A 12305-nucleotide genomic window follows, 5' to 3' on the forward strand; every position below is an offset into this window, starting at 1 on the left:
AAATAAAAATAAAATATTAATTTCAAATATAGTTAGTGTAAATGAAAATAAATTAAAAAAATAAAAAAATTCATTTTTTCATCGCATGTCAGTCTCTTACATTTCGATCTGTAGCTGAATGTGTTTTGTTTTTAATTTTCAATTTTTTTGATTAATAACGTGTTATTAACTTATTTCTAAATAAAAAGTTTCTATACCGCAAAAAGTACCGCTATGAAATGTAGTCAAATATGCACAATACTTGAAAATTTTGAGTGGTAAGGTTTGCGTGTCCACGAGTGTATATCAGCATGACGAACCGAGTCGATTTACTACTAGTCCCTCAATTTGTGAGATACAAATCTGAAAATTTTAAATACAACTATATGAACCACAGTTCCACATATGTATCACATGCAGTTATTGTTGTTTTTCTGCCTTGTAGTTGAGTGTGTAGACTTTACAAATAATTGATGCAGGCAAACTCCAAAAACAGCAATCGCAATTTACTGGAATGCAAGTGCCGAGCAAGTGCTATGTATGTATTTATTTGCATATTTCTATTTAAGTGTGAATAGTGTGAAATACATTCCCGTTGTGCAATGTGTGCTAGCGCAGCTTCCATACTGTTGGCTGTTGCATTACCGTTGTTTACATTTAGCGCATTTTCAGGTGAACAGCACTGTTTCTCCTCAGCTTTTTATGCTTTCCAAATTCTTGTTTTTTCTCTTTTTCCTCAGATTTACGCATACATACGGCTAAGAATAACACATACATTCGTACATATATATATAAAAGTATATCAATCTGAAAGTAGATGGCTCACACGTACAATGTAAGAAGCCACCCACCCGGTTGCTTTGGAGCAGCGTCCGCAAAAAAATTGGTTTACCACAAATTTCTTTGTTTGCGGCCGTTCAGAAAATAAATTTGTAGTTTGCTTGTGTTTACAAAAGTCTCTTAGTAAGTGTGTTTGTAGGAAAACGTTTTGTTTATGCTAACCTCCTTTTTGGTGCACGCTTTGATTATTTGTTGCTTTCATATTTTCGTTTCGTTTCGTTCTGTTGATGTTCTTCAATTTGTTTTAAATATGCGCAGGTGAGTGTTGGTGTATTTTTTGGAGCAAACCATTCGATGTAGCACATACATATCAAAGATTGTGACAGATGGTGCGAAAATCATATGGACATAAATCTGATTCATCGGCTAATAAATGAACTGGATGAATCATTTTGTGAACTGCGCTAGTGTTTTAGCAAACTTTTTGTTAAAATTAATCAAATTGTTGGTGCAAATTTCGAGATAGTAATTTTACAGCCCTACTAAATGAAGCGATTGGTGTACAATTTCCGGCCGGTGTATTTTAAAGGACGCAGACAACAACTTTGAACTGACACTGTTAAAGAAATTGAGAGCTTTGAAAAGAAATTAAAAATACAAATAAAATTTGTAATCGCTCCTTCAAAGTTTGTTTGATACAATACGCAATAGAAGAACACCTCAGGTCTTTTAACAATGGCAATACAGGGCATACCAATTTAAGGAAATTGTAAAACTAGATTCGACGAAATGCAGAGAATTAGCTGGACGCTGGATCTTTTTGCGTCTCTCCATTTTTCAGCAGGCTGAGATGTCTTCCTGGGCTCCCAAAGCTCAAACTTAAGAGGCATTTGCCAGTTGGTGTGGAAGCAAGTCAAATTTCTTACCAAATCCACCGAGTTGCTGGAGAAGGTTTCAATTAAATACAATTTCAATTAATTTTTTGAGAAATTATTAGATTCATGCGTCTCTTGATCCTATTCAGAGCTTCCGGCGCTCGGTAAGATAACTTTCGCTCTCTAGTAATAGACCAGCAGCTGCTAAATATGTTAAACAACACTCTGGCTTTCAACTCTTTAGCCATTCCGAAAAGAATTCAAAGACAATAACTCAGCTAATACAACTAATCTCACATCGCATTGCATCAAGACTTACGGTGATTCAGTTTTATCAAAAACACAAGCCTACGAGTGGTACAATGCCTTCAAAAATGGTCGAGAGATCGTTGAAGACATGCCTCGTTCTGAATGACCTTCGAACTCTTCAACCCGTAAATATTTTGAAAACGTGAAGGTGGCTATGGTGCTTGAGAACCGTCAGGCAAATATTAGAGAGATGGCAAGAGAGCTCGATATCTCTCCAGAGTCCGTTCGTATCATGTTGGCTGATGTTTTGTGTATGAAACGCGTTCTTGCGCGACTCGTTCCGATAAAGCTGATTATTAAAGTACCGTACAGAGGTACCTTTGGATATGCTTGATCATGCGAATTAAGAGTTTGACATGCAGACAAGTCAACAATCATCAAAATGGAACCCGATGATCAGTCAATCAAAGAGAGAATCCATTGAAGAGCTAAAGACCAACCCAAAAAGTGCTTAGACCACTGGAATAATCATTTGCATAAGTGTTTTGCAACTGGTGGGGATTACTTTGAAGGCGACAAAGTAAATATGGATGAAATATTTTGCGTTTTGCTAGTTCCGGGTACCTATTTGTCACATTATACACTGAGTTTTGAGACACAAAAGAAATGAAATAGCTAATGAGACTGCCAAAACACTTGGCTACCGAACCGGTATAGTAAATAGGAGTCGCTGAAAATGATACACAATGGAATTTCCAGAAGGGCTGACAGACTTATCAGGGTGAAATGGAATGCTTTAAGGACACGCAGTATCGCCAAGGTCATGTGCAAGGAAATGAAAGGAAAACACGAATGCTTTTCAACCACAAGGTCTCGAAAAGACTGCAGGACGGTTGTTGGCATCTGTTACAGTCTCAACTTACGGCTTAGATATCCAGGAGCATTGCAGTTCAAGGGACTAGATGAATTATCGGAATCAGATATTAATCCTTTCTACACTTCGCAAAAAACATTTAGGTGCTTTAGCTTATATTAAAATAAGCCTCCAGCTGGCATTACAAAGGGTAGGGCGTAACAGCCAGGCAGGAAAACCTAAACTAATCCAACAGGTTTTGGCGTATTTACAGCAACACCACTCTCGATATTGCGAATTTTGTCTTTGCTTAAAAAAATTCAACATAGGTATTTCTGATTTGTAGTTTCCATGTGTTTCCGGTGTTTAATTATGTACAAAAAAAAAAAAAAAAAAAAAAAAAAAAAAAAAAAAAAAAAAAAAAAAAAAAAAAAAAAAAAAAAAAAAAAAAAAAAAAAAAAAAAAAATTATGTACAAAATAATTTTTGTACTCGAAGTGCTGATATTTTTGAGCGAAATCGCACCAGAACTTGCTAGGCATTTAACACGCATGAAAGGAGAGTGGAACGGTTGCCTACGCCTCCAGACAGTTTCCAGTTAATAAAAAATGCAAAGATAACAAAAACAACAAGTACATGTCACGCATACAATTATACATATATATATATATATATATGTATGTGTATGTTTGAAACACTTGCTTTCCGTTGCTTTTATGAACATTGAGTTGGCACATTTATGACGCTATGTTTATTGTTTTGCTTTTTTTATTGTATTTTGTATGCAGCACCAGCAACATACCCGACACAGATGTGCCAATTGGTTTCATTTAAAGTTGGCGTGCGTTTAGTTCAGCCCTTTTTCATTTGTTTCAATTTCTACATATATTGGTTTTATTTTTCTTTCTTGTCATTGCTTTTGGTTTTATATAAATTCTGATATTCTGCATTTTATTTATGTGATTTTTATTTTCAAATTATTTTCATTACTCGCTGGAAGGCTGTGCGCGCTACGCGCTTCAATAGTGCCACACTTCAATTCAACAGCAAATAATAAAGTAAATTAGTTTTTGACATTTTTTATTATTTTGCCTGCAACAATTTAAATGAATTCTAATGAAATTCGCAAAATTATTAGATTTTATTGATAGACCGTAGACGCGTTTAAACTGGAATTTATTTTAATTAGTGGCTGGTTTCATAGCGCCTCCGTCGAATGTATGCCCAGTTGTTAAATTATTATTTATCGATAGGTAATTTGAGTTCGTATTCAAATTCCTAAATAACTACGTATTTTTTGTTTGCCAATTACTTGCGTATGAGCTTCTCGCTTCCTCAGAAGACAAAAAACATGTATGTGTTTTGTATTATAAATGATGGTAATGTAAAATAAAAATAAAATAAATATCAAATAATAATTAAGTAAGTGAGTTGTAAATAAAGCGCAAAATGTTCAATTAATCATTAACATTTACTTTTTTGCCTTTAGAGTAATCCCCATCAGATGTAATATGATTTTTCCCGTCCTCGAGACACTGTTCATAAGCACTTTTTTGGATGACCTTCAGCTTTTTCAACGAATTTCGTTTAACTCCTTGATTGACTAAAAACGAGTTCCATAAAACGGCAATTTCAGTTTGGGGAACAAGAGAAAATCACACGGAGCCAAATTTGGTGAATACGATGGTTGATCGATGGTATCCATTGAGTTTTTAGCTTTAAATTCGGTCACAATAATGCCTCGATGCAAAAGAAATTCAACTTTATCGAGACAAGTCGAGCAAGAACGCATTTCATACCCAAAATATCCACCAAAATCATTCGAACGGGTTCGCGAGTTTGATCGAGCTCTCTTGCCATTTCTCTAACACTTATCTGACGATTTTCCAGCACCATATCCTTCACTTTTTTAATATTTGCAACAGTTAAAGAGTACGTCCAGGTCGTTCAGAACGAGGCGCATGTTGTCAACGAGTGCTCGACCGTCTTTGAAAGCCTTTTACCACTCGTATGCTTGTGTTTTTGATAAAACTGAAACACCCTTTTTCAATAATTGCAACCATTCTGCACACGAAATTTTGTTAGAAATACAAAAATTTAGACAAATTCATTAAACAGCTTTTATGTTCTCAGTGGACTTACACATGAGTGGTGGAAAATTTTCCATCGTAAAACTAGTACCTACGAGTGTAGTGTTGAGTTTTTCCTTTGCACTTTAAAAGCGAGGGCAATAATAGAATACATGCTCACAGTCTTTAAAGCACCATGCACACGTCGGATAATTCGGACTAATGTCGTGCTGGAATCTGTGGAGGTAGCTTCTAAAGTACTCATCTCCACTTAATAGTTGGGTTTGTTGGTAATCCGGGTCCCCATATTGTCTGTCCATCCACGAATGGATGTTCGGTATCAGTCTGTGGGTTCAGCGTTCTTTGAGTTGCCACCTGCCATATTGTTAAGCTTTTGACTCTCTCTTCCCTTTTGGCTTGTATGGACGGCTTTAATAATTTGTATAACCGCTCGTATTCGTCCCCTTGGATGTCAATGGGTATCATACTGACTATTACTTCAACAGCATCACTTGATATTGTTCGAAAAGTAACTCTTAGTTACGACAGCCTGTGCACTGTGCTTATTTGTCTGGCATATGCTTTACTGCCTACGGTCTGCATCTATATTGCAGCCGCAAATAGTACAATCGTCGTCATTACCTTTGCGAGTAAAAATCGCCGCCTTTATTTTCCATCATTCTTGATAAGGCGTTTAGCATTTTTTTCGAAGTGTATTACGGGTGATCTTAAAATTTGAAACTTGAGTCTGCTATTACTCCTAGATACTTTAGTTGTAGCTGTGAATGAATCTCACACTCCCCTATGATGAGAAATATACTTTCCTCCACTTTTCCAGTACTTATGAGCAAAATTTCCGTCCGTTACTCAACCAGTTCTAAATTCATTGAGAAGAACCATTAGCCAAAACGGTTTATGCACTCATTGTATTTTGGTAAAAAGTAGCGTTTCAAGTAATTGATATTCTCTTTAAACGATGAACATTAAATAAATACCAAACTAGTCCATTTATAACTAGTATGTGCCTACAGGGCGATACACTCTAACGCATATTGTACAAGCATATACATATACCATACACATTGTACATACAAGTACATACTTAGACCGAGCAAGCGATCGGCACAACCATAGCCGATGTAGTAAAGTTAAATCGTCCAATAATTGCTAGTGCCGTTGTAATCAGCGAAATTATCTCATTGCAGCGGAAATTGTGCAATTAAAGTGCAACTTTTAGATTCCTTTTGCTGCAAACGATATATTACGGTATATGTATGGTGGCGTTTCACATTATAACATTTGAATTTAACAAATTGTACTGAAATATCATTATTATTTGTTATTGGTAATAAATTTATATAGTAATACTAGTAAATCCGACTACGTAGCGGTGACTATAGAAAATTATTATTTATGAATATCTAAGTGATATTCTAATACAAAATGCTCGACTTTACAAAGGGGTCCTTTTCCATAAAAACATTCTTTTAAACGTTACACGCAGTTAAAGTGATATTTCAAATGACCTGATTTCTCCATTTTTCGTTGCTCATACGACATGGTCTACTCTATATTTGGTGCATAATTTTAATTTTGTATAACTTTCGAATGAATGTTTCTATGTCAAAAACTATTAGATCTTTTTTGTAAAGCGGAAAATTTTGTATTATAATATCTTTTGGGGGTAACAAATTTAATGCAAAAGATAAAAAAATCCCATGAGAATTACGAGGGAAAAGTAAAGTGATTTGAGAAGTAATGTGTTTTAAGGCCGTTCGACGAATGAATTACTCTAGATATATGTAGATTGTAATTCAGAATGTAATTCCTTTCAAATATTTTATGATATTCAGTTACCACGATATATGCTATATCTTTTGCTATATAGTATTTATTCAAACCGAAAATAATTTCTCTCATTTTTAGGAATCCGGAAAAAATTGCAATAATACGGTATGCGATTGTAAGGGTTTGAAGGGACGTCCAGGTGCTATCGGTTTGAAGGGCTATCCTGGTATTGAAGGTCCACCCGGAGATGTTGGTCCAATTGGACCGTTTGGTCGACGTGGTGAATATGGCGATCCAGGCGAATATGGCGAACAAGGCGAAAAGGGCCACCGAGTAAGTTGTCCATTTAAATGTATTTATAATACTCATTACCAACAACGTTTTATTTTAGGGTGACATGGGTGAATTGGGTTTACCTGGTCGACATGGTATAACGGTAAGTACTACCTGCACTAACAACCATTCCTAAAATGGAGTATAAAGTGTAAGCGATGTACACAGTTCTAGAATGCAACTTTAAAACTATCATACATATTATTTTGAATATATTTTGAGTAAAATTTTACATTTTCATATAGGGTCCTGCTGGAGAAGACGGTCCTAAGGGCATCTCTGGAATCGATGGTTGTGATGGTAAACCTGGTCAGCAAGGTTTACCAGGTTCACCGGGTCTAAATGGTCAGCGTGGTCCAATAGGTAAACCTGGACCACCAGGACCTACCGGTGATGCTGGTGAAGGCGGTATCAATTCGAAAGGTACCAAAGGTAATCGAGGTGTCCAAGGTCCTGATGGTGTTGACGGTCAACCTGGATATATCGGCATGAAAGGTTATAAAGGCGATATTGGCTATCCTGGCATAGAGGGTTCAAAAGGTGAACAGGGCTTTAAAGGTTATAAGGGTGATATGGCAGAACCCGCAAATTTACTGCTTTTCGGCGAAGGTCAGCTTGGCGAAAAAGGTGAACCCGGAGATGGTGAAGAATCACCACTAATTATTGGTGTAGCAATAAAAGGTTATAAGGGTGACCAAGGCTTGTTTGGAATGACGGGGATTACTGGTGCGACGGGTGAAACTGGCGAATTGGGTAATGATGGTTTACCTGGCCAAATTGGTGAAACAGGCGAACCGGGTGAACGTGGAAAACCTGGTAAAGCTGGTGAACCTGGTATTCCTGGTGAGAAAGGTGCTAAGGGTGCCCCAGGCTATAACGGTCTCGATGGTGACGATGGTTTGAAAGGAGAAGTTGGTGATGACGGTTTCGATGGCTTTCCCGGTGAACAAGGTCCAACTGGTCCACCTGGTATTTATGATCCCAATTTGGATAAATCTTTTCCTGGACCACAAGGCCCTCAAGGTGATATCGGCCCACTGGGTAATCCAGGCCTTCCAGGCATTCCCGGAAAGCAGGGCCGTCGCGGTCCATTTGGTCCTGCCGGCCCTCCCGGCGATAGAGGTTTAGATGGTTCACCCGGTCGTCGTGGAGTAAGTGTTATAGGAGATGATGGTGATTACGGTTATATGGGAGCCCCTGGACCTATGGGGCCTCCTGGTAATCCTGGCCTTACAGGACGCCCTGGTCAAGTAGGTCAACCCGGGTTAAACTTGATGGGTCCTAAAGGTTTCACTGGAAGGTTAGGTCTACCCGCTCCAAATGGTTTCCGCGGAGATCGTGGTGAAGTTGGATTACCTGGCGATAAAGGTGAGCCAGGAGATGGTGTCAATATTGTTGGTCCTCCTGGCTTTGAAGGTCCACCTGGTATACGTGGCCCCCCGGGTGTCGATGGTTATCCTGGGTGGCCAGGTGAGTTTGGTGCTAAAGGTATTCGTGGTGACGATTGCGGTATATGTCCAGCTGGCCCCAAAGGCACGAAAGGTATCCCAGGTGATACGGGATACCCAGGTGTACATGGTGCACGTGGTCCTGTAGGCTTAACAGGTGAGCGTGGTCCGAAAGGTTGGCCTGGTAGTCCCGGACCACAAGGTCGAATAGGAATTCCCGGCCTTCCTGGAGCCAGTGGTGGTATGGGACGTCCTGGAAATCCTGGCCGCCCTGGTTCTCAGTATCCAATTAATAATATCGAGAAACCAGAGAGAGGAGATCTTGGAGAAGCCGGCGAACGTGGTGAACAAGGTGAAACCGGTGATATCGGTTTCAATGGTAGACCTGGTATACGAGGAGCCAAAGGCGAAACTGGACTACGAGGAGATTACGGTGATATGGGACGTCCAGGCAAAGACGGTTATCCAGGAAGACCGGGTCGTGATGGTAAACGTGGTCTTGACGCTTCAATGCCCAAATTTTATTTGATCGGTGAATCCGGACGGGATGGTCGCATGTAAGCTATCTTAATAATTGGCATTCTTTAATAATACAATTCTAAGTCATGCTTTCTATTTTTTAGAGGTGAACGTGGCGAACCAGGCAGTGAGGGACCAAAAGGTGACAAAGGTGAACCAAATCCCGGCCAAATATACGATAACAAAGGAGAAGTTGGTGATGTTGGTTTAATTGGTTTGGTTGGTGATAAGGGATTTAAGGGCTTAAAAGGCCAAAAAGGAATATATGGATTAACTGGAGATATTGGCTTGACTGGCCTTACAATTCAAGGTGAAGTAGGTGCAAAAGGATGGCCTGGATCTATTGGAGATTACGGATTACATGGAGTTTCTGGAAATCCTGGTCTGAATGGTTTACCTGGTCTAGATGGCTTAGTTGGCCTTAAAGGCTACCGTGGTGATCCCGGAAGAAGTGTATTACCTGGAGAAATTGGACCCGATGGAAATCCTGGCATTAAAGGAGAACAAGGAGACATTGGGTGGCCTGGTAGTCCTGGGCCCGCTGGTGCACCTGGCATTAAGGGTGTAAAAGGTGCGAAAGGAGATTTCGGCGAATGGGGCATACAAGGTTTGCCTGGTAATAAAGGTCCTCGAGGTGACTACTTGGTTGGTTATCCTGGTCGCGAAGGAGCTCCAGGTAGAGATGGAAGAACTGCTCCTCATGGAAGGAAGGGTGAAAAGGGTGTGACGGGTTCACTGGGATCTATAGGAGTACAAGGTGCTAAAGGTAGCATTGGATACCCAGGACTACGAGGTCGCTTTGGTGACCAAGGAAGACCTGGAGAACCTGGACAAACCGGCAGCCCAGGTTGGGCTGGAATACCTGGTGAACAAGGAGACCGTGGCGATATTGGCTTCGACGGTAGAAACGGTGATAGAGGACCACATGGTGCATTTGGAAACATTGGGCCGAAAGGTAATTACAATTTTTTGACAAGTAGCAATATGAAACGTCATCTTATTTATTTCTAGGTCAATCTGGTGATGTTGGCCCAATCGGACGTCCTGGAGCTCCTGGAATTCCTGGTCAAAGAGGTGCCGTAGGAGATCGAGGTATACCCGGACGTATTGGCCCTAAGGGTAATGCAGCATACAGTGGCATTAAAGGTGAAATGGGCGATTCAGGTATAAGAGGACTACCTGGAAATGATGGGGTTCCCGGTGCTCCGGGAGCACGAGGTCCTGTTGGCGACTCCCCAAATGCATTAGATGGTTTACCAGGATTAAAAGGAGATGCTGGCATTCCTGGACGTTATGGTTTGAATGGCTTAAAAGGACAAAAAGGTGGGCAAGGAGACTTCGGTTTAATGGGACGTGTTGGAGAGCAGGGTGATAGAGGAGATATTGGATTAGCCGGATATCGTGGTCTCAATGGCTTACCTGGAAGAAAAGGTGTAATTGGAGAAGTAGGAATGACTGGTTTCGTAGGCGCAAAAGGTGAATCTGGTGATGCAGGTTACTTCGGCTTACCTGGTTTGGTTGGCGATAGGGGTGATGTCGGTGAAGCCGGAGCTATAGGAATTCAAGGTGAGCGAGGAGATGAAGGCTTCCCGGGACGACCTGGTGTATTGCTACGTGGATTCGCAGAAAGAGGTGATAAGGGTCAACAAGGTTTCCAAGGCGCGCCAGGACCTATTGGTGCAATTGGTCCCGACGGGGCCCCTGGTTATCCAGGCCTGAAAGGAGAACGTGGTGACATTGGCATAAGTGGAGCTGCTGGCTTGGATGGATATGCTGGGGTCAAAGGACAAATGGGAGACAAAGGTTATCCCGGAATAACTGGTCCAATCGCTTCATTTATCGAAAATGGTGACATAGGTGAGCCCGGCTATGATGGCTTCCCTGGACGCCCAGGACGTTTGGGTCCTAAGGGTGCACCTGGCGAACAAGGCGAATATGGTGAAAATGGATTAATTGGTTTGCCAGGCATTTCTATAGTTGGACCGAAAGGTCAAACTGGAGATGCTGGTTATACCGGCCCACCAGGTCGTAATGGTTTGAATGGTAGGACTGGCCTTAAAGGTGAACGGGGTAATGACGGCAATCAAGGTGAACGTGGCGAAATGGGCTTTGCTATTCGTGGCAGAAATGGTGACGTGGGTGATATTGGTCTATTAGGAGCAAGCGGTAACGATGGACTTAAAGGTGAGCAAGGTGATCAAGGATATCAAGGACGTCCCGGACCATTTGGCTTGCAAGGACCTCGCGGACCACAAGGTGATGCCGGTTGGAGTGGTGTTGATGGCTTGAATGGTCTTGAGGGTATCAAAGGTGAACCAGGAATTACATATGATTTTAGCTTCGCGCGTCCTGGTGATCGCGGCGAACGAGGTCTTGATGGTTTCAAAGGTCAAATGGGTGACATTGGTGAAATTGGTGAAGCTGGAAGCATAGGTCGTCGCGGCCTTAAGGGTTATCAAGGCGATCAAGGATTCATGGGTTCTATAGGTCTTGATGGTCCAAAAGGTGAGCAAGGAATGATCGGTTTAGAAGGTCCTCCTGGCCTTACCGGACTACCTGGCCCTCAAGGACCAGTAGGCGCACCTGCCCCCCCACCACCATTACCAAAGAGTCGCGGCTTTGTATTTACTCGTCACTCACAATCAGTATCCATACCAGAATGCCCGATCAATACACATTTGTTATGGGAAGGTTACTCTCTTGCTGGAAATATTGGCAGCAGTATGGCCATTGGACAAGATCTAGGGCTATCAGGTTCCTGTATGATGCGTTTCACAACAATGCCCTATATGTTCTGTGATGTAAATAACGTATGCAATTATGCACAAAACAATGACGACAGCTTGTGGCTTTCCACTGCTGAACCAATGCCAATGAACATGGCACCGATACAATCTTTCGATCTGATGAAATTCATATCACGGTTGGTACAATATTGGGTATATTTTTTCTGTTGCATTTTTAATTTATTAAATTCTTTTTAATAGTTGTGTAGTCTGCGAAACGACAACGCGAATCATTGCACTACACAGTCAGAGCATGAGCATACCAGACTGCCCGAATGGCTGGGAAGAAATGTGGACCGGTTACAGTTATTTGATGGTAGGGAAATGCAAATCAAGAAATCATATATGATTTTTCCCCTATTATTCATATTCTATTCCCATAAATAGACTACAACTGATAACACTGGTGGTATTGGTCAAAGTTTGGTATCGCCCGGTTCTTGTCTAGAAAACTTCCGCACCAATCCGGTTATTGAATGTCATGGACACGGTCGCTGCAACTATTATGATCCCCTCGCTTCTTTCTGGTTGGCGGTAATTGAAGAGCACGAACAGTGGTTACAACCAAGGCAACAGACTTTAAAAGCAGACCAAACAAGCAAAGTAAGCCGGTAAGTATCAGTTATT

At 40.9% G+C, this 12305-nt stretch overlaps 1 protein-coding gene across 1 annotated transcript in view; it reads left to right on the forward strand.

The window, feature by feature from the left end:
- Positions 1-12305, forward strand: part of LOC108973571 (collagen alpha-1(IV) chain) — a 38815-nt gene that overhangs the window by 25730 nt on the left and 780 nt on the right. Inside the window, exons 2-8 of the mRNA XM_018940926.1 lie at positions 6731-6925; positions 6984-7028; positions 7171-8930; positions 8997-9847; positions 9904-11815; positions 11880-11994; positions 12066-12289. Coding sequence (XP_018796471.1) covers positions 6731-6925; positions 6984-7028; positions 7171-8930; positions 8997-9847; positions 9904-11815; positions 11880-11994; positions 12066-12289 — 5102 coding nt within the window. The remainder of the gene's footprint in view (positions 1-6730; positions 6926-6983; positions 7029-7170; positions 8931-8996; positions 9848-9903; positions 11816-11879; positions 11995-12065; positions 12290-12305) is intronic.

This window comes from Bactrocera latifrons, unplaced genomic scaffold, assembly GCF_001853355.1.
Source record: "Bactrocera latifrons isolate USDA-ARS-PBARC rearing strain unplaced genomic scaffold, ASM185335v1 scaffold_49, whole genome shotgun sequence".
Taxonomy (NCBI): Eukaryota; Metazoa; Arthropoda; class Insecta; order Diptera; family Tephritidae; genus Bactrocera; species Bactrocera latifrons.